General features: G+C 46.7%; 1 protein-coding gene and 1 pseudogene across 7 annotated transcripts in view; one reads left to right on the top strand and one right to left on the bottom strand.

The window, feature by feature from the left end:
* Positions 1–24,723, top strand: part of NAPB (NSF attachment protein beta) — a 37,736-nt gene that overhangs the window by 6,589 nt on the left and 6,424 nt on the right. For 2 of the 7 annotated variants that reach the window (XM_065921349.1, XM_065921350.1), the window contains 6 exons: positions 9,769–9,848; positions 13,683–13,799; positions 15,661–15,707; positions 15,798–15,875; positions 20,683–20,738; positions 21,289–21,373. In XM_065921349.1, the coding sequence (XP_065777421.1) occupies positions 9,769–9,848; positions 13,683–13,799; positions 15,661–15,707; positions 15,798–15,875; positions 20,683–20,738; positions 21,289–21,373 (463 nt within the window). Of the gene's footprint in view, positions 1–9,768; positions 9,849–11,787; positions 11,907–13,682; positions 13,800–15,660; positions 15,708–15,797; positions 15,876–20,682; positions 20,739–21,288; positions 21,374–24,723 lie in introns of all 7 variants that reach the window. The other 5 variants (XM_065921348.1, XM_065921347.1, XM_065921352.1 and 2 more) reach the window with 3 other exon arrangements.
* Positions 7,098–7,632, bottom strand: LOC136157836 (transcription initiation factor TFIID subunit 13 pseudogene; annotated as a pseudogene).

Here is a 24,723-nt window from a genome sequence, read left to right as displayed (position 1 = left end):
TGTTTTCTGTCAAACCTCAGCATGAATCAGCCATAGGTGTACATATATCCCCTCCTTTTTGAAACTCCCTCCCACCTCCCTCCCCTCTAGGTTGATACAGAGCCCTGTTTGGGTTTCCTGAGCTATACAGCTAATTCCCCTTGGCCATCCATTTTTGGATTGACTTTTTTTTTGTTATTGAGTTTTAGGAGTTTGCTATGTATTCTTGATGTTAATCCCTTATCAGGTATGTGATTTGAGGATATTTTCTCCCATTCTGTATGTTGCCTGTCTTCTCTGTGAATATGTCTGTGATGCACAGTTTTTTCATTTTCATGAAGTTCAGTTTGTCTCTCTTTCTTTTTTAACCTGTGCCTTTAGTGTCATATCCAAGATACCATTGGCAAATCTAGTGTCATGAAGCTTTTTCTCTGTTTTCTTTTAAGAGTTTTTGCTGTTTTAAGTGTCACATTTAGGTCCTTGATCCATTTCGAGTTAATTTTTGCATAAGGCAGGGCTTCCCTGGTAGCTCAGATGGTAAAGCGTCTGCCTACAATGCGGGAGACCCGGGTTCGATCCCTGGGTTGGGAAGATCCCCTGGAGAAGGAAATGGCAACCCACTCCAGTATTCTTGCCTGGAAAATCCCATGGACTGAGGATCCTGGTGGACTACAGTCCATGGGGTCGCACAGAGTTGGACACGACTGAGCGACTTCACTTTACTTCACTTCATGCATAATGCCGGGGCTTCCCTCACAGCTCAGTCAGTAAAGAATCTGCCTGCATGGCGGGAGACCTGGGTTCGATTCCTGGGTGGGGAAGGTCCCCTGGAAAAGAAAATGGTAACCCTCTCCAGCACTCTTGCCTGGGAAATCCCATGAACAGAGGTGCCTAGCAGGCTACGTACAGTCCATGGGGTGACAAGAGTCAGATACGACTTAGTGGCTGAACCACCACCACCACCATACATACGTAAGGCTCCAGCTTCATCCTTTGGCAAGTCAGTATTCGATTTTCCCAACACAGTTTGTTGAAAAGACTGTCTATTCCTTGTTGAATATTTTTGACACCTTTGTTGAAAATCATTTGACCATAAATACAAAGATTTGTTCATGGGCTTTCTATTCTAGCCAGCTGGTCTGTATGTTTGTCATTATTGCCAGTACCACACTGTTTTGATTAGTATAGCTTTGCAGTAAGTTTTGAAATCAGGAAGTGTGAGCCCTCTAGTTTGTTCTTCTTTTTCAAGATTATTTTGACTTTCAGGGCTCCTGTGATTTTTGCTTTATAAAGAAAGATGGCTGCTGTGTTTGGGTGCCTAGATGTTCACAACCAGTATACTTTCATTTGAATTGTATCTTTAGTATTATGAAGTGAATTTCTCTATTTCATTTGATACTTTTGAGCCCAAATTCTACCTCCTTTAATGCCAGGGTAGCAGTCTTTGCTTTCTTGTTACTGTGATTGCCTGTTTTGGGGCTATGTTAGGTAAGAGGATTATCTGATGCCTGTGGCCACATGGCCTGTGCTGCCCGGCCCCAGGGAGAGGGCAGCTCCCCTCCCTTATCGAGTCCGGGCACAGTGGCCAGGGCTGACTTGGAGGGAGGGAGTGGGAGCAGAAGCTGCAGGGGTCGTCTGTGCTGTCACAAGAGGAGTACGCTATTACCCCATGAATCTTCTTTAGTACGCTTTGCCTGATTTCCTTACTTGGGAATCTAATGTTTTGTCTGCTCTGGGAAGCACGCGTTACCTACCTGTGTGCCAGTCAGTGAGCATGCTCTACTTAATCCCTCTATTCAGGGTGTGTGTGTGTCAGGGGGATTCAGGTATTTGTATAGGTCTCTCTCTGCCTACAGTAGGGTTATGTCCCCATAAACCCATTGTAAGTCGAAAATGTGTTTAACACACCTACCTGGCCTACCAGAGCACTTCCATTAGCCTACAGTTGGGCAAAACAATCTAGCACAGAGCCTGTTTTATAGTAGAGTGTTGACTGTCTCATATAATTCATTGAATACAGTACTGAACATGAAGGTAGAGTGAGTGTCTGGTCCAGAATGATTGTGAGTGTGTCAGTGAGCACATGCCTGACTGTGAGCTCAGATGGTGCCCTTGCCAGGCCCGTCACGAGAGAGGGTCTACTGCAGACCGCTCACCTGGGGAAGGGCCAACATTGGAAGTGTGCTTTCTCCTGAACACATGTTACCTTTGCAGTATCTTCTGTCCATACGTTGGTGTGGTTTCCTTGATGCCTAGGATTTTGGGGGTGGGTTGGGGCTTGCTGCCACTCCAGTTCTGCCCCCACTGTTTCCCAAAACCCTGAGTTTATTTCCAGCTCTGCTTTCTTTCACTAACTGCCAACCCTCCTCTCTTCTTCCCTCCCCCAGAAGCACATCTTCTGGAGCCTGACACCTCTAGCCAGGACCCCCTTCCAGGCCCCCATGCCCTCCAGAAGCACATCTTCTGGAGCCTGACACCTCTAGCCAGGACCCCCTTCCAGGCCCCCATGCCCTCCAGGTCTCATACTTGCCTCCTGGATCCCACACTGCAGCCCCTCTCTGAAGGGGTGTTGCTGCCTGTGAACTGTGCTTGTGGGACCCTGCTGCATGCCGTCTTGTGTCTAGGTCTCCCCTCCTGATTGCTAGCAGGGGCTGTCTCCTTAGCTCTGTTGCGTGCATTCTAAGTCGCTTTAGTTGTGTCTGATTCTGTGCGACCCTATGGACTGTCGCCTGCCAGGCTTCTCTGTCCACGAGATTCTTCAGGCAAGAATACTGGAGTGGATTGCCATGCCCTCCTCCAGGGGATCTTCCTGACCCAGGGATCGAACCTGCGTCTCTTATGTCTCCTGCATCGGCAGGGGGGTTCTTTACCACTAGCGCCACCTGGGAAGCCCCTAGCTCTGCTGGTTCAGGGATTTTACTGCCCCAGTTTTCTTAAATGAAATTGTGTTGACTTCTGACTCAATGGTCTCCAGTTTGTTGAGTGGATCCAATCCATTGGTTACATCCACTCCTTGTTGATCTGTGTGGTTCCAGAAGATACAAGGACGTGTTTTTGTATTTAGGCAGCTACCATTGTCCTGTAGGAATCTCAGGTCTCAATGATTAAATTCTGTTTAAAAAATCTAAAGTTTTATGAAGATTGAAATTAAATATAAAAGTTTCTCTTGACAAGTCCTGTTGTGTATGAGTCATTTCTGAGTTTATCCAGTAATTCTTATTCTTAGCTTCCTTGTAACGTTTAAGTATCTCAGTCTGTTTTACTAAAAGATCCAATCTATACATATCTCCCCTCTACAGGAAGCGTGACCCCTCGTCACACTTGACCCCTCGTGATAAAAGTCCCAACAGCTTTCTGTGCTGTACCTGTTCTTTAACTTTATTTCAAGAAGTTATGCTTAAATGCAAATATTTTGGTCAGACAGTCCTTAAACGTCTCAGATTGTTTCCTGCATTTGAGAATCTGTGATTCTTTTTTGTTAAATAGAAATAAAGTGAGACGTTCTCAGAAGGTGGAATCCCAGGATCCAAGGCAGAGCACATGGTGGTTGAGGTTGAACCCCCTGCTCAGCTTCTCTGCTGGTTGCTCTGGGAGTGCTGTGAATCTGGGGGCTGCACTTGTTCTTGTGGGCAAAGGGTCAGGAGCTGATGGATACTTGCATTTGTCTGTTGGCAGTCCGACTCCAAAGCCTACCTCCTTGCAGCCACACCTCTTGTTACTGGTTTGTGAAAAAGCGAAGGATTTGAGTTAGGCAGTTAGAGGCACCGTGGGCCATTGGTGCCCACGGCTCTTGCCTTGGTACCTCCCCACCCTCACCGTCCACGTGCTCAGTTAGTTTGCTGGGCCTTCCATTTAGCTTTCACTCATCACGAGGAAAATGCAGGATTTTGGATGAGTCGAGGGCTAATAGTCTTGTCTGTTTGTAGATGTCATCTGAGCTGTCTGGACTAATAGGCTGTGATTTTCCCAGACTCAGTTTTTCCCTCCTAAACAGGAAGGGGCAGGGAGGGGAGTCAGGGGCTTGGACCCAGCTCTGCTGTTCTGGGCTCCTGGGCGGTGGGGGCGGGGTGGAGCGCGCATGTCGCTCTCACCCCACCTCCTCTGTAGAACCTGGGGTGGGGGTGTCAGGCAATCAGATTTTTCCAGCCTGCAGTTAAATATTCTTTTCTCAGCATTTTGACCTCCTTGGTAAGAACGTTATTTTCTTAATGTTTTCTGGCAGGTTAGTGCCATGTGCTGTTTTTGTTTAGTTGCTAAGTCGTGTCCAACTCTTCTGTTACCTTACAAACTATAGCCCGCTAGGCTCCTTTGTCCATGGGATTTCCCAGGTAAGAATACTGGAGTGGGTTGCCATTTTCTTCTCCAGGCGATCTTGCTGACCCGGAGATCAAACCCTAATCTTCCGCGTCTGCTGCACTGGCAGACAGATTCTTTACCACTGAGCTACCCAGGAAGCCTGCCATGTGCTGTACTGTATCACTTATAATGTAGACTCCTCACTGAAACTTGTTTCTGTTTTCAGGGATCTTCTCCCTCAGTTCTAGGGGCTCTGGATAACAATCAGTCAAAAATACTTTTCTTTAAAATTCACAAAAATCAACTTTCACAGGTATAGAACACAGGAGGCATTTGGAGTGACTTAAAAGTAAATTTTTTCAGTTCAAGTTCAGTTCAGTCGCTCAGTTGTGTCCAACTCTTTGCGACTCCATGAGCAGCAGCTTGCGAGGCCTCTCTGTCCAACACCAACTCCCAGAGCCTACCCAAACTCATGTCCATTGTGTCGGTGATGCCATCCAACCATCTCATCCTCTGCCGTCCCCTTCTCCTCCTGCCCTCAATCTTTCCCAGCATCAGGGTCTTTTCAAATGAGTCAGCTCTTCACATCAGGTGGCCAAAGTATTGGAATTTCAACTTCAACATCAGACCTTCCAGTGAACACCCAGGACTGATCTCCTTTAGGATGGACTGGTTGGATCTTCTTGCAGGCCAAGGGATTCTCAGGAGTCTTCTCCAACACCACAGTTCAAAAGCATCAGTTCTTTGGCGCTCAGTTTTCTTTATAGTCCAACTCTCAAATCCATACATGACTACTGGAAAAGCCATAGCCTTGGCTAGATGGACCTTTGTTGGCAAAGTAATGTCTCTGCTTTTTAATATGCTGTCTAGGTTGGTCATAACTTTCCTTTTAAGGAGTAAGTGTCTTTTAATTTCATGGCTGCATGGAGCCCTCAAAAATAAAGTCTCTCACTGTTTCCCCATCTATTTGTCATGAAGTGATGGGGCCAGATGCCATGATCTTAGTTTTCTGAATGTTGAGCTTTAAGCCAACTTTTTCAGTCTCCTCTTTCACTTTCATCTTTAGCTCCTCTTCACTTTCTGCCATAAGGGTGGTATCATCTGCCTATCTAAAGTTATTGATATTCTTCCCGGCAGTCTTGATTCTAGCTTGTGCTTCACGCAGTCCAGCGTTTCTCATGATGTACTCTGCATATAAGTTAAATAAGCAGGGTGACAATTTTTTCATGAATTCTTTAAGTTGTGTCTGTTTGTGACACATTAGTTCTCTGGTGCTGTTAATGTCAGGATTTTTCTGGTGATTCTGTTTAGTGAGAGGTGAGGGTCTTGAGTCTCGCAGAGTTCTTTCATTAGTTTTGTAAAGATCGCTGAACCTGACATCAGGTGTCCGCTCCTACTGACCTTGGCTGGATGACAAGCCATTGACCTCCAGGTACAGTGTTCTCCCTTCTGTAATATGGAGACTGCATTCTGCAGTCCATAGGGTCACAAAGAGTCAGACACGACTTCGCAACTGGACAACAACAACATGGAGAAGTCATCTTTTGTGGTCGTTGTAATACTGAAGGTGGCATAAGGCACATGGAAACAGCAGCATAAAACTTAGCATGTTGTAGGCGTTCTGTTATTCTTAGCTGAACCTGCTTCTGAAAATAATAGGATAAAGTACATTTTAATTAAGCTAGTTTTATTTGGAAACCTCTAATAAGGATGATTGCACTGTAATTACAGTTCAAGATTCCTGGTACACTTTAGAAAAATAAGACACAGAAAGTGGTAAGCCCTTTGTTAGCTTCAAGGAGCTGTGGCTAAGATTGAAATCTTTCTTGAGTTAAGAATGTTCATCAGAATAATTAGTTTTTTATTTTATTTTTATTTTTTCATCTTTTTAATTTTTCATACTTTATTCTCTATATTGATAGGTTAAGAAAGTGAAATCTTCCTAAGTACTGATTCACAGATAATGCTTATAAGCGATACACAAAACATTCAGTTTCACAGAGTAATATCCAGTGATCCCTTTAAATGCAATTTTAATCCTTACTTTCAGCTAAGTGCAAGACTAATAAAATGAGCTAAATACACACAAAACTTGTATATCCTGAACTACAAAAGTGGTTTCCATAGCCACACATGGTTTTAGTCAAGTATACATTTTCACAATAAATAAATACTAACAAATATGTTAATAAAACACTATCCCAAATGCTTATCTGCCATCAACTTTTTTCAGCAATTTCATTCCTGCTACTAAAAGCACTTTCAGAAGTTTTAATCTGATCTGGGGAAATGAGTTCTTTTAAAACCTGACAAACAGTATATTATAAACCCCAAAGATTTTTAATCCAGTATGTCTTCCAACACAGAATCATTTATAGGAAATTCTTAGTTTCTCAAAAAATAAAAAATTAAATCACTCTTGTTATCTAAAGAAGAGTATTAAAACAAATTATCTTAAGACAAATAAACACTCCTACAAAAGGCTGTATTTTCTAATATCATTTTCTCCTTAAAAGAAACACAAACCAGTTCACCATCTTTTAATAACGTACACTACTGTGGTCTAAAAGCTTTAGAAATATATGAAACACATCTTAGCTATCAAAGTCAAAGGTGCCATTTAGATTTCACATATTAAACAGCTACAGTACAACCTACAATGGCACAAGTACACAAATATTAATTCATCATTGAGATGGTCAAGAGTCAGAAGAAACCGAATGGTTTGCAAACCCAAGGTACTTTGACTTACATGTGGTCATTAAAATCTAATATGTAATTCAAATAGGGTAATGTAATGGCAGGCAATTAAAGGCTCATATATCACTCTAAAATTGAAAACGTGAAAATAAAGCCTGAAAACTTTGTGGTTCTCTATTTTTCATTCATATGGTTAGGTATTAAGCAGGGCCTTACTGTGGAAAATACAGTTATTAAGTATGGTTTCCCCAGAAGATAATGAAGCTTCAGAAAGTACAAAAGGTGTCAAGATCCGTAGTTTGCTTCATCAAATGCTTTTCTAGCACGTTTCAATTCTTCATTCATAGTAAGCAAGTCTTTAACCCTAGCAAACTTTCTTGGGTCCTTTCGAATCAAGAAGACGATATCTTCAACTTGTACCCGAGCTTGTCTTCCAGTTGACATTGCCTTATGAGTCATTTCAGTGATGAACTCTATGACAAGGTCTTCCAAGAATATCTACTGATTCAGTATAAGGATTCTGGTCATCTCCAAACCCATACATCATACATCGTAATTCTTTAGAAAAGTCTTTCTTTTACCCTGTCCACCTTCTCCACCTCCTCCAATTTCTTCATTTTCTTCCTCAAAGGTAGGATCCTCTTCTTCATCTGCCATCCCACCAGCCAGCCACCTCTGCTAATTAGCTTTTTTTAAATGTAGCTTTGAAGTGAAGAGAAAGGAGCGTGAAGGTGTGAGCGAGAAGTCTTTGCTCCTTCTGCCACTTTATTGTTGGCGTGGTTTGTTGCCATCCTGTCCCTGGCTGTATGACATACCCACCCAAAGGGGATTTTTCTAGAGGAGAGAGAGATAGCTTTACTGATATGTAATTCACATACTATACCCTTCACTCATCCAGAGTGTCCAGTTGAGTAGTTTTTAAGCATATTCGCTAAACGATGTAGTTACCACAACAAGTGGTTTTAGCACGTTTTCACCACCCCAGAAAGAAGCTCTGCCTACCCCCTCTATTTCTCTCCGGCGCTCCCAGCTCTAGAACCAGCCTGTTGCAGTCCTTTCCAGTGAATGGTGGGCTCGCCTGGGACTGGCCCTTCACTCCACATGATGTCGTGAAGGCCGTCTGCTTTGTAGCACAGTCAGTGCTTCCTTCAGCACGTCATTCCGTTTTATTGTCTGAGCTGCTCCACTATGTGCACCACCTTCAGTTATCATTTTCAGTTGATGGACATGTGGGTTGTTTCCACTTTTGTCTGTTATAAGCAATGCTTCTGTGAACATTTGTGTACAAGTTTGTGTGTGGACCGATGTTTTCATCTCTCTCAGGTATGTGCCTTGGTGTAGAATTTGGGGTCATACAGTAACTATGTTTAACCTTTTGAGCAGCTGCAACACTCATCCAGAGTGGCTTTTTATACAGTTTGCCACTTGTACTAGCAGTAAATGTGGGGGCCAGTTTCCTGCATCCTCTCTAACATTCCTTAGTCCTTGCTTTTGATTCTAACCAGCCTGGTGGGAGTAAAGTGCTATCTCATTTGTGGTTTTGATTTGCATTTCTCTGATGTTTAATGATGTTGAGTAGCTTTTCAAGGGCTTATTGGCTATGTCTTTTTTTTAATCTTCTTTGGGGAAGTGTCTATTCAGATCTTTCACCCATTTTTACTTGAATTATTAGTCTTTTTGTTATTGAGTTGTAAGGGTTCTTTATATAGTCTAGATAGAGATCACTTACGAGGTGATCTGTATATTCCAGAGTTTGTCTGCCTTCAGTACACGAATCTAGTTACAGTGATCGTCCTCACTGACTCTGGGTCCAGCCCTACAGTGACAACTCCACGTGGATTATTTCTTCTGATCTTCGTAATAACCAGAGGTAGAGACTGTGTATACCCTCAGTTTACACATGCAAGGTTGCAGGCCCAAAGAAGTTAAAGGACTAGTCTGGAGTCAGACTCTCAGTGGTGACTGCCCCAGGTGGACTCACACGTGATCCGTGCCTGCCCTCTGCAAGCTTCGTGGCACAGGGGTGCCCCCCCTCCAGACTGCAGTCAGCCTTGACCTCGCCCTCTCTTAGTCCTTACATCCGTTTTCCGCCGGGAGTTCCCCGTGGTGTGTGTTGTGCAGAGCCCATCTTGTTCTGGTTCTCTCTCTTCTTGTGTATAGAGTAGACACACGAGACAGAGGAGCAGCAGGCGTAGGGGCCTCAGCTTGGTGCAGTGAAAACGCTGTAAGCAGTAAGGTTCTCCCAACGGGATGTTGTAGAGTGCATTTCCACAGGGTGGGGGCCGGGCCTCACGGCCCCTTTCTCCTCAGGTATTACAGTCCTTGAACAGCCTGGTGCATTGCTGCTCCTGCTTCGGGTTTTGTTTTTACTTTTAAGTCTGAACACAAACAGTGCTAAGCTCTTGGACATTGAAAGCATCAACACGCCTTTATCCTTCAAAATTCAGCCTCCTTTGAAAAATATACTTCTCATTCCTCGGGACGAGTAAAACTTCTGTCCGCACGTATGGAAAGGATGCTCTTGAGGGTGTAAGCCCTGGGTCCCGCCACAGCGGTGTTTGCATCTCAGTGCTCTGGCATGCCCGCAGGGTGGCATTTACTCTCTTAGACCTCGATTCCCTCACCTGGGGCAGCAAGGGTGATCAGAGTACCCCGTCCGAGCAGCTGGCAAGGTTCTCTGGCGCTGGTCTGGCACGTCCTAAGTGCTTGGTAGATGTCCATTACTTGAGGGATATTTAGGGACGTGGATGGTTGTTACTGTAAAACTTAACCTCATCTTTACATTTTTCTCAGAGGAAACACAAGAATAGAAGAGGCTTGTGAAATGTATACCAGAGCTGCGAACATGTTCAAGATGGCCAAGAACTGGAGTGGTATGTACGAAGGTGTTGTTTGTTTGCTTTTCAGGCAAATAACTTTAAAATCACTTTGGAGAAGGACGTGACTGTCCACCTTCCTCTTAGAAAGACTGCTGGCTGTGTGGGTGGGGTGGGGGAGGGGGGCTGTTGAGCCAAGGGAGCAAAGCTTGAAATACTGATTGAAGTTTAGGCATAAAGGAGTGTCTGCTTTAGTGTCTGCAAAATACTTACTACAGTGGGCATGTGGTGATTAAAAAGACTTACTACTATTTGGAGTTAGGAAGGATAACCTTTGCTGTTTACTCATGTGCTTAAATAAATTTAGTACAAGGAGTGAAAATTGAAGTAAAAGTTACTGAAAAAAATGTTAGATAAATAGGAATGCCTGTTCTTCTTTGCCTAAACCTTGGTGGAGACTTTGTAACCGTACCTTACCCTGATAACTGATTGTGGTCCCCTGAGAAATGAGGCAGTGGGGTTGTTACTTCTAAACCCTGACAGACTCTTCATTTTCTAACATAATACTTTTACTCAGGGAAGGTACACAAAATGAAATCAGAATTGTTTTCATTATTGTGAGTAGGGGTGGCTCTTTTCCAACACTGATTCAAGAAGCAGATTCATCCTCTACCCCTGGAAAAAAGAGGTTACATGAAGGGGTCTTTCTGTAGTGAAGGTGGACATGGCTTTTGACCAGGCAGGATGTGGGTCTCTGACCCTTTGAGCCTGCAGTTGACCTGAGGTGGTGGCCTTTCCCTCCCAAAGTGCGTTTGTTTCCCCCGGGGCTCTCCCAGCTTGATGGAGATGCCACGCCGAGTCATGTGAACGTAAGGTGTGTGATCTGTCCACTTGTTTCTAAGGCGGACACTTTCAAGTCAGTTCCGTGAAGTAGATGCTGTTGTGCTAGATGGCCCTGAAAGGTCCTTTCTGACTGTAGATAGATAAGAAAGGTATGTTCTGTTTCCAAAGTGCCTTTGCCCCTGAAGTATAATGTATTTTTAAAAGAGAGGAGAAAAGAGGATCAGCGTTCACCTCTTTTTTTGGTTCAGGTCCTGTCAGCGTTGTTGTTCAGTTGCTCAGTCGTGTCTTACCTCCTTGTGACCCCACGGACTGCAGCACACCAGGCTTCCCTGTCCTCCACCATCTCCTGGACCCTGCTCAAACTCGTGTGCATTGAGTCAGTGATGCCATCTAGCCAACTCATCTTCTGTTGTCCCACTCTCCTCCTGTCCTCAGTCTTTCCCAGCATCAGGGTCTTTTCTGATGAGTCGGCTCTTCGCTTCAGGTGGCTAAAGTATTGAAGCTTCAGGTTCATCATCAGTCTTTCCAGTGAATATTCAGGTTTGATTTCCTTTAGGATGGACTGGTTGGATCTCTTTGCTATCCAAGGGACTCTCAAGAATCTTCTCCAACACCACAGTTCAAAAGCATCAGTTCTTCAGGGCTCAGCCTTCTTTATGGTCCAACTTTCACATCCATACATGACTGTTGGAAAAACCAGGTTCAGATCCTGTAAAAAGTGATCTTATCTAAAAAGACCTTTTCCTTCCTTTATCTTGGGACAAGATGGTCTAACCTTTGAAAATTCCTTTCAGAGGAGCGTTACTCTTTATGTAACTGAAGGGGATATATGTGTATCCTTACCCTCACCCTTGTGATCTCTTGCCCGGGCTGATATCGCCCTGCCTCTTGACTTTACCTGTTTGTTTTAATGAAGAAACCAACGTAGCCCTGTTAAATCTCTAGTCAGGTCATGTTATCTCAGAGCAGAGCTATGATCCTTCAAGGTGGCCTTCAGAGTCTAGCTGGTCTCCCATCCTCTCCTCACTCTGGACGCTTCTCCTGCCCACCCACTCCTTCCCCAGCTCCCTCCTCTGACTCTGCCTGTGCTGTGCCCTCCCTCTGATACCATCTTCCCCGCGGTACAGTGTGGCTGGTCCCTGTTTTCCTCCAGGCCCTTCTACAAATGTCATCATCCTCTTCGTGAGGTCTCTCCTGGCCATCCCTGGCAGTCCACTCTTCTGGGAAGCCCCTTCCCCTCTTCCCCAATGCCCTTACCACCATCTAGCAAAAGTAAGTGAAGTCCATTTGTTTGTTTGTATTGTCTGTGCTTTTATGATGTGCTGTCCCTCCCCGGAACATAAACCTTGGAAGACCAGCGTGTTTCTGCGCTTTCTCTCTGCCCTGCCTGCAGGGCCTGGGCCCATGTGTGCAGCACAGTGGAAGGTGCTCAGCGTATTTTATGGAGTATTAGGTTCCTTGAATTTGGGACTAACGGATACCACTGTTTATAAAATAAACCACGAGGACCTACCATATATCACAGGAACTATACTAGATATTTGTAATAGCCTATAAAGGAAAAGAGTCTGAAAATGAATACACACACACACACATACATATAACTGAAACAGTTTGCTGTACATCTGAAACTAACACAACAGTGTGAATCTACTATACCTCAATTTTAAAACTGATTAAAAAAGGAAGTAATAAACTGAAAGAAAATTAGGTTCTTTGAAATCGTTTCCATGTTGCTGTGGTGGTGATCATGATACCATTGCATCTCATCTCTTTATAGTTTTAAAAGTTATTTTATGAGGGTAAAAGAATTCATTTGATTTGTCTGCTACTCTGCTTTTGAGAGATCATCCCGGCAGGAATTAGATGTTTACAGTTGAGGAAACTGGGTCTGAGAAGATGTGTAACTTTATTTTGATAATATACTCTTTTAAAGATACTTCCACATTGGTAGAGACGGAAGTTAGTGGTGTTTGGAGTGAGTGCTCAGATTGAAAAGGTGAGCCGGCAGCTTGTTTTGGAATGTGGGAGCATGAAATTGTCAAATCAGCACTTTCAATACTGTCGGGGGAAGTGGAGCCAGCCTTGGAGAACCTGGGTGCTCTGCTGTTACCCCCAGCCAGGAGGGACTGGAACACCATTAGTTCTGGGATGGCCAGCATAGATAAGCTGTCAAAAAATGAAATTACTGGTGGGAGGAGGAGGATTAAGTTGTAAAAGAAATGATGACATTTCAACCTGGCAAAGCACAGGTGCTCTGAGGGCAGATATACATGTGGTTATGAAAATGGCCAGCACGTGAATGTGTTTCTGGGGCCACGCTGTCCTGAGCACTTTGCCTAGAAGGTCCGAGTGATGCTACATACTTCTGAGACCCAACTCGTCAGAGTTGCTTTTGGGCTGTCGCATTCCTGAACTATGGTGGAAAGTTCCCAGCTGCCTAGAGGTCCTGGGTGCCTGCCCACCACTTGGCAGCAGCTTAGACCCTCCTCTGGGCCGCCAGGTTCCTGATCCACAAAGGTAGGGGTCAACGCCTGGTGGGCAGGCTTCTCCTGTCCCACCTCCAGTCTTGGGCCAGCGTTGACTCAGACTGGCAGGGCCCAGGCCGCACTGGTGGGTCCATATCTTCAGAAGTGCCTGGGCCTTCTCTCGTCCTGTGCAGAGCAAGACTTGAAGCTGGGCGGTCTGATTTGGGGGCTTGTGCTGCCTCTTCTTGTGTGGCCATTTCTCCGGCTATGCCGGCCGAGTCCATAGAAATGGAGCCTCCCAGCCTCATGCCTCCTCGGAGACGCCCCATCAGTGTGGGGCCTGCACTGGGGATGGAGCTGAATGCTGAATGCGCAGTCAATGTGGAAGGAGGCCTGAGGCTAAGAGCGGCCCTTGTTGCTGGCCCATTGGGTCCCGGGCATCTTTGTGGCCACCAGAGGTGACTGGGTCACATGCACATGTGCCCCCAATCAGGATGGGGCCTTCCCCAGGCGTGGGCTGGAGCGGGGCTGCCCTGGGGGTGGCTGCCCCTGTGTTGACTCACCCACATGTCGTCTTCAGCTGCAGGAAATGCATTCTGTCAGGCCGCCAAGCTCCACATGCAGCTGCAGAGCAAGCACGACTCAGCCACCAGCTTTGTGGATGCCGGGAACGCCTACAAGAAGGCAGACCCCCAAGGTGAGCCTCGCACCCCCCAGACTTCCCGCGAGTTCTGCTGCTGGAGGGATACGCACTCCCAGATGGTGCGGATTTGGAGATTTTTAACTCTGATCATCTGAAGTTTCTGTGGATAAAATCTGTTAAATTTATCCTGTTATCAATACCATCTTCTTAAACACCATCTATGCTGCATTGTGGACAGTTTTTTGGAAATTAGCTTTAGCTTTATCTAAGTCTTCTAATGTTAATGTCATGAATGTGTACTTCGCTCACTAAGGGAAACAGAGGTTCGTTTTCTTACTTCTGAATAGTTTATCTGGAGATGCAGTGAATGGGAGGTCGTAAAATCCAGTAATTACAAAAAGTTTATACGCATAGCATTCATCTGACTTTTTTAGTATACGTGCTGCCAAAGTGAGTACTATCTGACTATTTTAAAAAGCGTTTTTCCAAGTGTTGGTTTTGAGGAAAGAATGATCTGGAATATTTGAAGTGGTGAAGTTTTTCAGATGTCCTTTGTTTTTGAGTTGGAGAAGCATATACTCTGCAGTTGAAGGCCTGCCCTCGCTCCACACATGCCCTGTGGTTGTGGGATTGCCCTCCTGTTTCAGCAGCCCATTTTAACACAGAAATCCCGAGTTTCCTGACAGTCTCACACTGAAATAAGGGCTGTGGTATAAGAATTAGCCATAGCTTATTTCCAAAGGGAAAGACTGGGCACAGCCCAAGTGCACAGTAGAGTCGTTGAACATCAGCGTTTAGTGCCACACCCACGTGGAGGCCCTGTGACCTGGGACATGTTTGCACGGCAACTGAAGGACCACAGGAAGCCGAAATCTCAGGTTCACAAAAAGCGTGTGCTCATGGAAATGCGTCCAGAAAATGGAGGAAAAGGGCATCAAATTCCTAGCTGGGGTACTGAATGGGATTTTGTGGGTCGCTCTTCAATTTTCCTATATTTTTAAAGGCACAGCTATCCATATTTCTTAGGCAGGTTGGGGGAAATCGCTTTCATTGTCACAAATTTACTTACTTTCCTGATTCTTCCGTTGGGTCTTTTTGCTTTGCTGCCTCTCCAGAGCAGAAGTGGTGCCCTGGGTGCTGCCAGCTATGTGCCTGCGTTGTCAACGCCTCTGCTCTGTGAGGTGGGCGCTTGTTGGCCCTGTGTGCCCGAGCGGTGAATGCCTCTGCTCTGTGAGGGGGGCACTCATGGCCCTGTGTGCCCGCGCTATACATGCCTCTGCTCTGTGAGGGGGGCACTCATGGCCCTGCGTGCCCGTGCTGTACACGCCTCTGCTTTGTGAGGGGGGCACTCATGGCCCTGTGTGCCTGCGCTGTACACGCCTCTGCTCTGTGAGGCTCACTGTTCTGGGAAATCGATGTTATTCATGAGCTCTCTCGTTTATTAGACTTTTTCTTTCTGTTGATATTTGTTAGTACACTGAAAGTTAGCTTCTTCTAATGCTGTACAAAGAGTAATTGTCTTCCAAAATCACTGTGTACACGTGGTGTCAGTGAGGAAGGAGCTGCCCTCAGGTTTTAGTGAATAGGTGGATGGGTGTTGATGCTGGCTCCGGCTCCATTGTTCTGTCTTCATGATGCAGGCTTCCCTGTGAGGTCCTCAGGGTCGGGGTAGGTGTCATTGAGCCAGCCTCCCCTCCCCACCCTACCCTCCTCTCTGCTGCTGCAGCCGCTGTGTACTGGCTCATGGAGGGGCCGGGCATGTGCAGATGCGTGTTTGCTTCTTACCAACCATCCTGCCTCCCCTTCGCCCCAGTGGGGCCCCGTTAGTGGTCTAGAAGCCCCCAGGAAGACAGGCTTAGCAAACCCTCTGACTGAATGGATTTTTCATTGTTTCTCTTGAATGCCTTCGCTTCAGAGGCTATCAACTGCTTAAATGCAGCCATCGACATTTACACAGACATGGTAAGACCTGCCTTGCTTGAGCGGCTGTGGGGTGGAGCTGTGAGATGGCTCACAGTTAACCGGGATGTGACCGCTGTGTTTCCTCCCCAGGGAAGGTTCACGATTGCGGCCAAGCACCACATCACCATCGCAGAGATCTATGAGACAGAGCTGGTGGACATTGAGAAGGTGCGCAGATGGGGGAAGCTGGTGGGCGGGGACCCCAGGCGCCCCTGTGGTGGGGACGCGAGGGCAGAGGGAAGCACGCGCAGGTGGGGTCCCCTGGAGACCTTGGGTGGCAGCGGGGGGGGAACCCCTTGCCAGGGCCCCAGGCTGCCTTTGCTCAGATTTGGGACAGCGTTTACGTAAGACCGAGCGCCGTGGGCAGCAGGCACACATCAAGGAGGAATGGCTGGTTCTGTTGGTGGTGGACGCTGAGCTCAGAGGTCCCTTCATCCCATGCCTGCTTCCGCCCCAGACTGCTGTCACTCTCGCTTCCTGTTTCACCTCTCCCTTGGCCTCTGGAGCATGGTCCTGCCTGCTGCTCACACCCCTGCCCTCTTCCCTGGCTGCTTGCTCCTCTTCCCTGGGGGCTGAGCTCTCATCCCCTCCCTGCCCTCGCTACCGTGATCCTTGCTGCTCACATAGCTTCACGGCATGAAGTGCTGTGTCTGGCAGCAGCTCTTCCGCGTCAGCAGTGAATCAGGTGGTTTCTCCACTACTCACAGCCGCGGGGCCCGCCTCCTCACCCAGCACCTCCCCCCACCGTGCTCCCCTATTCCTCGTGTGGTGGCCACCCTGACCTCCGGAGCCTCTCACGTGTCAGGCGTGTGCTGCCTCAGGGCCTGTGACTGCTGTTCACTCTGCTCTGAGCTCTTCCCCCACACGTCAGTTCTCCTGCAGAGCTTTGCCCATTGGATACTGTGATGGAAACTGTCCCAGCCACTTCATGAAAACTGGAATCTCCGCCCTCTCCAGGACACACCCATAGTCCCCACCTCAGGGCCTCCTTACAGGTGCTTTGACAGCCCGCTCACCACCCCGTCTCGCTCTCTCCCTCCACTGCAGTGGGTGCTCTACTCCAGCCTGAGCCTGCCTCTGGTATACCAGCGTGTCCGAGGCCCTGGCTCTGCTGAGTGAGCTGAGGGTGCCTTCCCCACCAGAGCAGATGGGGTCCCAGGTGGGGCGTCCCTCAGGACTGCCGTGGGACAGGCTGCCTCCCCGTCTGACTTCACGGGGATGCCTCTGGTGGTCACGTGGCTCAGAACTCACTGGCTTGTGTCATGGACTGTCTCTGGGCCATTGTCGTACTGTGCCCTGGTCTTCTGAGGCCACCCTCAGACCTTGACCACATCAGGGCTGTGAGCCCTGTCTCCTGGGGAGGTCTTCTCTGACCCAGGAGCAGGTGGTGAACCCCAGCCTTGAGCCCGTCTTTGCGACTCTGAGTCTGCAGAGTCGCTGGCAGAGCAGGAGTAGTGGGGCCGGGATGCTTGTCTGGTCAGGGTGTCTGGAGCGGGCTTGGTCTTTACTGAGTCTGAGCTGTCCTGAGAAGGGTGAGTGCTCGTGGGCAGAGCGTCCGGCAGCCGAGGCTGCTGTGTCCTCTCCTGACCTCAGCGTTCAGTTTTCAGTCGGAAGGGCAAGGTCTCGGGACGCCTCTTCACCACATGCGTCTCTGTGAGATTCAGGGCGGCTAATATGATCTGTGGTGAACTCCTGTTTTTCTTTTTGTTAAACAATGTTGACAGTTTGTCACGGGAGTTTCTGCAGCCCGTCACGTCACCTCCAGTGTTCCTGCTGTTTTGCAGGTTGCTCATGGGCCCTGACGGGGTGGGGGGTGTCAGGGTCAGGGGTGTCAACGGTGTGGGGTGAAGGCACGTGGAGCAGCTTGCCTCCACTTTGGGCTCCTGTATCTAGAAACGTCCTTGCCCTTGCCTCCCTGGAGGGACTCTTCAGATTGGGTCGGTGGCGCACAACATTTGTTTGAAAAATCAGTTCCACTAAGGCACCTTGTGTCTCATTCATTCACGAGTGAGTTTCTTCCCTGTTAATGTGGCCACAGTGTGTCCCCAGTTCACTTGGATTTTAGCCAGTGAACAGGGACATGTGAAGTTCTATAAACTTAAATTTCTCCTTTGATTTCAAGTAAAACATTAATAATGGTAACAGTCTGTGATCATCAGTGACCCAGAGGAGCCCGGTTCAGGTCCCTGGAGAACGGGGTTTCTCTTGTCTGTTAGCATAGGGTAGGTGTCTATAGGGTAGGGTAGGCTTCTTAGGGTGTAGGTTCTAAAAGAATGATCCATCTGAAGACTGTTTTACCTACAAAGTGGGCTCTAGAGCCTGACTCTCAGCCACTGTGTTGTCTGTAAAGCCCTGGTGGTGACCGCGGTCCTGGAGTCCCGTCTCTGTCTTCAGGGCCCAGTGCTGTCCAGTATGCTGTGGCTTATCAGGCTCCCCAGGGAGAAGCATAGTGTTCGCTTTATCCAAATTAGAGTGTAATAATTTTGTCTGGATTCATTGTTACATACACTGTTGTTCTTGATAGTTGTGTTCTACTTTTGATATTTATTATCCTCGAGGGCTTCCCAGGTGGTACTAGTGGTAAAGAATCCTTCTGCCAATGCAGGAGGTGCAAGAGATGTGGGTTCAATCCCTGAGTTGGGAAGATCCCCTGGAGAAGGACGTGGCAACCCACTCCAGTGTTCTTGCCTGGGGAACTCCATGGACTGAAGCGCTTGGAGGGCTACAGTCGATGGGGTCACAGAGTCAGACATGACTGAAGCGACTGAGCACACAGGCACACCCTCCAGAGCAGCAGTCCCACTGCTCCAGGCCAGCCCCGCTCCTCAGATTTTGGGTGGTGAGAGCAGAAAGGTGAATAGTTTGCTCCCTCCTTGGAGAGAGGGCACACAGCCTGGTTCCCTGCACGGTGACTTGGTCTTGTTTCCCATGCTTATCCCATCATTACAATGGGAAGGAGTGCTCATTAGAGGATGCGGACCATTCAGAGACGATGTTTGATTAGTTAGAAATTCATGGAAAACCTGGTGGTATCGTAACCAGGAATGCCGGTGAAGTGCACCTGCCTTTGTCTGCTCATCACCTGTTTGCTGAGCACTTGCTGTGACAGGCATCGCACTGGGCCTCCCTACCCTCAGCGCTCGCAGGGTAGTGGGAGAGGAAAGTCCTTGGGAGTGTGTGTGTGTGATGGCTCTGCCCCTGCTCCAAAGGAGTGGATTCCAGGTGTTTCTCTCAGGTATATGTTTTTCTATGGCTGTTTTTAAATGTGCTATTTCATAAAGAACTTTTCATATTGATACTTCCTGTCATTATTCTTCATCTTAGCACAGTAGCCCATTATATTTAATCACTTAAGTTGTTCCCAGTTTTTCTCCTATTATCAGTTATACTCAGAAAACTTGCATGGGAGCGTGTTAGTGAGGGAGGGCTGCGTGGCTGACCCGTAGACCCCAAGTGCCGTGACTCCACACGGAAGTGTCTGCTTCACAAATGGCCCCGGTGCCCTGCAGTCCAGTCGAGGCTGGCGTGGCTCCAGAGGTGGCTCTGCTCCCTGGTCGTCCTGCTGCCACCTGCGCGAGCGGGCCCAAGGCCCTGCAGCCAGCTCGGGGCTCCCGGTGATCCAGCTGGAGGGCTCTTCTGGTGGGGCTCCCCTGCGTCCGCACACCCCCCTCTCAGATCCTTGGGGCTGCCCTGCAGACACTGAGCTGCTGGCCTGAGTCTGCATCAGGCCTCGCCTCCTCTCCACTCCTCGGGTCAATCTGGATGTTAAGGCAGGAGTGTGCACATCAATTGCCTATTTACGCCCACAAACTAAGGATGGCGCTTACGTTGTGTGATCACTGGTGGGAAGAACATTGCATGGCATATGAAGTGTGTGGGGTTGAAATCCCACCATCCACAGTCAGGTCTCCAGGCACAGCCCTGCCCCTTCACGCCCGTGTCCTTGGTGGTGGCCTCTGTGCTGCTGTGGGAGAGCCACGGGGGCAATGGATGGAATGGCTCATGAAGCCGTTGTGTGTGTCATGAGGCCTGCTGCAGACCCGCTTGACCCACCCCTGCTGAAAACGCCATTTGCCTTCTCTTGCCAGTTGGGGTATAGAAGACATTGGTCTTTTCAATCTTACAAGGTTCTGTCCTTGTATAATTGCCTACAGACTAGCTGATCTTTCCAGAGTTCTCTCTTATGAAACCTTGCTGAAACCAGGCACTGTTGTCTGTCTCTTCCCCTAGAGTTCCTGCTCCAGCAGCATGGGTTCTGCTTTCTGAGTCATTGGGTGCTTTATTTCACTGTGTCTTATGCCGCAGCGTGACCAGGGCTTCTAGCTCTCCAGACTGCAGCCTGTTTCCTCTCCACCTGACAGTTCACAGCATCCCCATCTAGATGGAAGGCAACACCCTGATTCTACAGGATCCCTAGGTCTTGTAGGAACGTCTGTGCTGCTGCAGCAAGCGATAGAGCTGAGTGGAATAGCTCAGCTCTGTCACCACTTAGGGTTTGGCAGTGGTGGGGACACCACTTGGGAACCAGGCTGACAGAGGGCTGCCATCTTCAGTTTATGGCTTCCAGCATCACTAGATGTGGTCCCTGCCTTCAGCTTATAGGAAGGGGACAGGCCTGGAGAAGGCTGCAGAGTCAGCTATATGGACCATGCCTGGAGGTGGGCCACAGCATGTCTGCTGACATCCCCTTGGAGAGGGTGGGTCATGTGGCTGTCCCTGACTGCCACAGACCTGGGGAAATGGGGTGGTGGGCATTTGTCTGGGTCGGGGGTCAGGAAGAAGAGAGTCTGGTGGATGGCAAGCCACCTGCCACCAGTTTTCTGGAAGCACATGCTTTCTTGTGATCCCCAAATAAAGCAAGCCGGGTTATGAACGTTGTGCTGCTGAAAAGGGTTTCTTTATAGGAAAAATACCTGTGCAAATGTAAATGCAACTCTTCAAACAAGTAGTCTGAATAAAACTTGTGTGTTTTCAGGCTATCGCCCATTATGAACAATCAGCCGATTATTACAAGGGGGAGGAATCCAACAGGCAAGTATTGTTTTTTTTTTTACAATTTTGTGATATGTGATGAAAGGTTCCGATAATTTTGTGATGTGTGAGGAAAGGTTCTGACAGATTGGTGTGTGATGAAAGGTTCTGATAGATTGGTGTTGTGTGATGAAAGGTTCTGATAGATTTGTGTCGTGTGGTGAAAGGTTCTGACAGTTTTGTGTCATGTGATGAAAAGTTGTGACAGTTTGGTGTCGTGTGATGAAAGGTCTGACAGTTTTTTGACATGATGAAAGGTTCTAACAATTTTGTACATGTGATTAAAGGTTCTGACAGTTTTGTGATGCAATGAAAGATTCTGATTTGTGTCATGTGATAAAAGGTTCTGATAGATTTGTGACGTTTGATGAAAGGTTCTGACAGTTGTGTGACGTGTGATGAAAGGGTCTGACAGTTTTGTGATGTGTGATGAAAGGCAAACCTCCGCTTTTTCTCTGGGAGTCTCTTGCACTGGACCTAGTGAAGGTGCGCTGAGGTGCCTTGTCATTTTTCTTTGGGACTGTCACCCTGCCCTGGTTCTTGGTTTCAGCTCGGCTAACAAGTGTTTGCTGAAAGTGGCCGCGTACGCCGCCCAGCTGGAGCAGTACCAGAAGGCCATCGAGATCTTCGAGCAGGTGAGGCTGCTGTCTGCACAGCTTCAAGCAGAAGGCCTGCTGGAGTTCGTGTGCTAGTATTTTGTTCAGGATTTTGCATCATGTATCCATATGGGCTGTTGATCTTTAATTTTCTCTTGTGATGTCTTTCACTTCGGTAGCAAGGTAAAACTGGCCTCAGAATGAGTTAGAAAGAGTTCGCTCCTCTTCTGTTTTTTGGAAGAGTGTGTAGAGAATTGGTGTTAATTCTTTAGATATTTGGTAGAATTCAGTGGTTTTCTGTACTGTTTTTCTATTTTCATCAATCCTTCTGTTATTCTGATTTCTGTCCTCTACTTTCTTTGGATTTATTTTGCTCTTCTTTTTTAGGGCAGTGATGATGGAAGCTTAACTTACTGATTTTCCTCTTTGTTGTATGGGCATTTTTAGTGCTATCAGTTTCTCTCTAAGTGCTGCTTTGACTGTCTGTCACGACTCTGTTACATTGTTTTATCTTTATTTCTTTTTATAATAGCAATAAATAATTTACTGATTTCCCTGGGTTTTTTAAATAAGTGTTTTGTTTAGTTTCCAAGTGTTTGGAGATGTCCCTGTTTTCTTTGTTTTTGGTTTCTAGTTTGTTCCTGTTGTGGCTGGAAAGTGCAGTCTGTGTGATTTCAGTCCTTACAAGTTTATGTTCTATGGTGCTGCTATTACTGGGTGACATGTGCTGCAAATGTTGATAAGCTGCTTGTGGTTGATAGTGTTGGGCTCTTCCGTATACTTGCCGGTTTTCTGTTTCTGTTGTTGAGAGTGGAGTGTTGCAGTCTCTATCATTGTGGATTTGTCTAGCTTGTATTTCTTATCAGTTTTTGCTTCATGTTATTTTGCAGCTCTGTTTGCTGCATACTTATTTAGGGTTGCTGTGTCTTGCTGCATTGGCCCTTTTATCATATAATGCCCCCTTCTGTCTCTGGTAATTCTCTTTGCTCTGAAGTCTTTATCTGCTACTAAATATAGCCTCTCCTGCTTTCTTTTGATTAATGTGTATATGACATATCTTTATGCATTCTTTTTCTTTCAGCCTGCCTATGTTGTTACAGTTGAAGTGTACAGTTGTTGTAGACAGCATAGAGTTAGGTCTTGTTTTTAAATCTACTCTGTCAGTTTCTGTCTTTTAATTGGTGTATTTGGCCCATTCACATTTAATGTAATTATTGACATATTAGAACTGAAGTCTGCCATTTTATTTTTTTGTTTTCTGTTTATCCTGTTTTTTGTTTTTCTGTTTCTTTTTTCCTGCCTTCCAAGGGGTTGCTTGATTACCTATAGTATTTTTTAGTATCTCTTTCTAAATAGCCTTTGTAGTGTTTGCTCTAGGTGTTACATTTACATAATGTATCACAGGGTAATGATGTCATTTTTTTCAGTTCCAATGAAATATAGAAACCTGACCTTACTTTCTGTTCCGTTATCCTCCCCCTTTCAATATGTAATCGTCTTTAGTATTTTCTCTATACACTTTTAGAAACATACCAGTCACTATTACAATTTTTACTTCAATCACCCAATTTAATTTACAAAACTGAAGAGGAGAAGAAAGGCCCGTTGTATTTTCCCATATCTTGCTTACTGTGTTCTCTTTTGATGTTTCAGGATCTCTTCCTGTATTTTGTTCTACTTAGAGGGCAACGTTTGCCATTCTTTTAGGGTAGGTCTGCTGGTGACACATTCTCCTGGTGTCTCTTCACCTGTGAATGTTTTGATTTCCCCTTCATTCCTGAAGCTGAGTATACAGTATTCCCTGGGTATACAATTCTGGGTTGACAGCTTTTTCAGCACTTGAGAAATGTGCCCTTATGGCTGACTTAGTTTCTGATGAGAGGTTTACTGTCATTCAGGCTGTTTTCCCTGTAGGCGTGGTGGTGTTTCTCTCTGTCTCTTTCAAAATGTTTTCCTTTGTCTTCAATTTTCAGAAGTTTGTATGGCTTAGCAAGGGTGTTTTTGCTTTGATGCTGTTTGGAGTCACTAAACTTCTGGAATCTGTTGTTTATGTTTCTTGCCAAATTTAGGGAATTTTCAGCTACTATATTTTCAAGTGATTTTTAGCAATTCCTTTCTCTCCCCTTCTGGGACTCAGACCGCCCAGATGTCAGGCCTTATTTTATCATCACATGCATCCCAATGCTCTGTTCCTCTTTTCTCAGTCTCTCTTCTCTCTGCTGTTCAGACCAAGTAATTTCTAATGTTCTACCATCAGTTCCCTGAGTCCTCCCTCTCTTCCATGGGTTCTGCTGTTGAACCCATCCATTTTTTATGTCAGGTATTATGTTTTTCAGTTCTGAAGTTTCTGCTCATTTCTTCTTTGTATCTTCTAGGGGGTTTTGCTGAGAATTTTTTTTCTTACTTCATTGATGCTTGGGTTTTCCCTCTGGTTTCAAGCACTTTTGTAATGGCCGGTGGAAACGTTTTAGGAGGATTCCTTTAACATCTGTTAGGTAATTCTAACATCCCTTCTGTGTGAGAACTGTTGTTTATTAGTTACCGTTTTTTTCATTCAGTCTGAGTTATTCCCTTTTCTTGGTATTGCAAGTGAGTTTTCCTTGAAAACTGGGTATTTTCACATTGTGTTATAGGACAGGGTCTTGTTTAAACTTCCTCTCTCAGCTGGTTCTCTTTGACACTTAAGGGGTATGACCTGTTCCTGCTAGGTATAGGTGTAGGACCAGGCTCCCCACCCAGCCTCCTGGTTCCTAGCAGGTGATGGTAAAGCCAGGCGTGCTGGGAGGCAAGGACGCCTCATTCCTTCTAGGGGGCATGGTGCAAGCCCCACATTGGCTCCAAGGCCTCTGTGGTGGGGGCACAGACTGGCTTCTAGCTGGTTCCCTTGGCAGGAGGGTTGAGCTCTCTGCCCAGTCCCAGGAGGACAGGCTGTCCCGTCTCTCTCTGGCTTTTATTGCTGTGCATGGGGTGGATCAGAGCAGGTGCCATCTGAACCTTCCCTGTCTCGTGCACTGCTCCTCTCCTGGTCCTCTGGCTAGAGAAAGCAGACTTCCATCTATTCCCTCACTCTTTTATTTTTTCTTTGCCACACCCGCTGGCATTTATGGGTTGTTGGCTTTTTCTGTTCCAAGTCAGGGATTTATGCAAGAAAAAGCAGGCAACTCCCAGCCATTTGCCCTGTGCCCCATGCTGATCTGCTCTTCGCTCTACCTTTTAGTCTCCTGACATTAGTTTTCTATAAAAGGATCAAGGCTTTTAGTTGTTCTTAGCGGGAGGGACAGAAGACAGCTTGTCTGTTCCATCCTCCTGAAAGTGGAATTCTGAGTTGCTTTGAACAGGTTCAGCACTTTATGTTTCAGATACTGTTTCCTGTCTAGTAACATTTCTGG

The sequence above is a fragment of the Muntiacus reevesi genome, chromosome 2 (genome assembly GCF_963930625.1).
Source record: "Muntiacus reevesi chromosome 2, mMunRee1.1, whole genome shotgun sequence".
NCBI classification, from domain to species: domain Eukaryota; kingdom Metazoa; phylum Chordata; class Mammalia; order Artiodactyla; family Cervidae; genus Muntiacus; species Muntiacus reevesi.
This window is presented reverse-complemented; position numbering and strand designations above follow the sequence as displayed.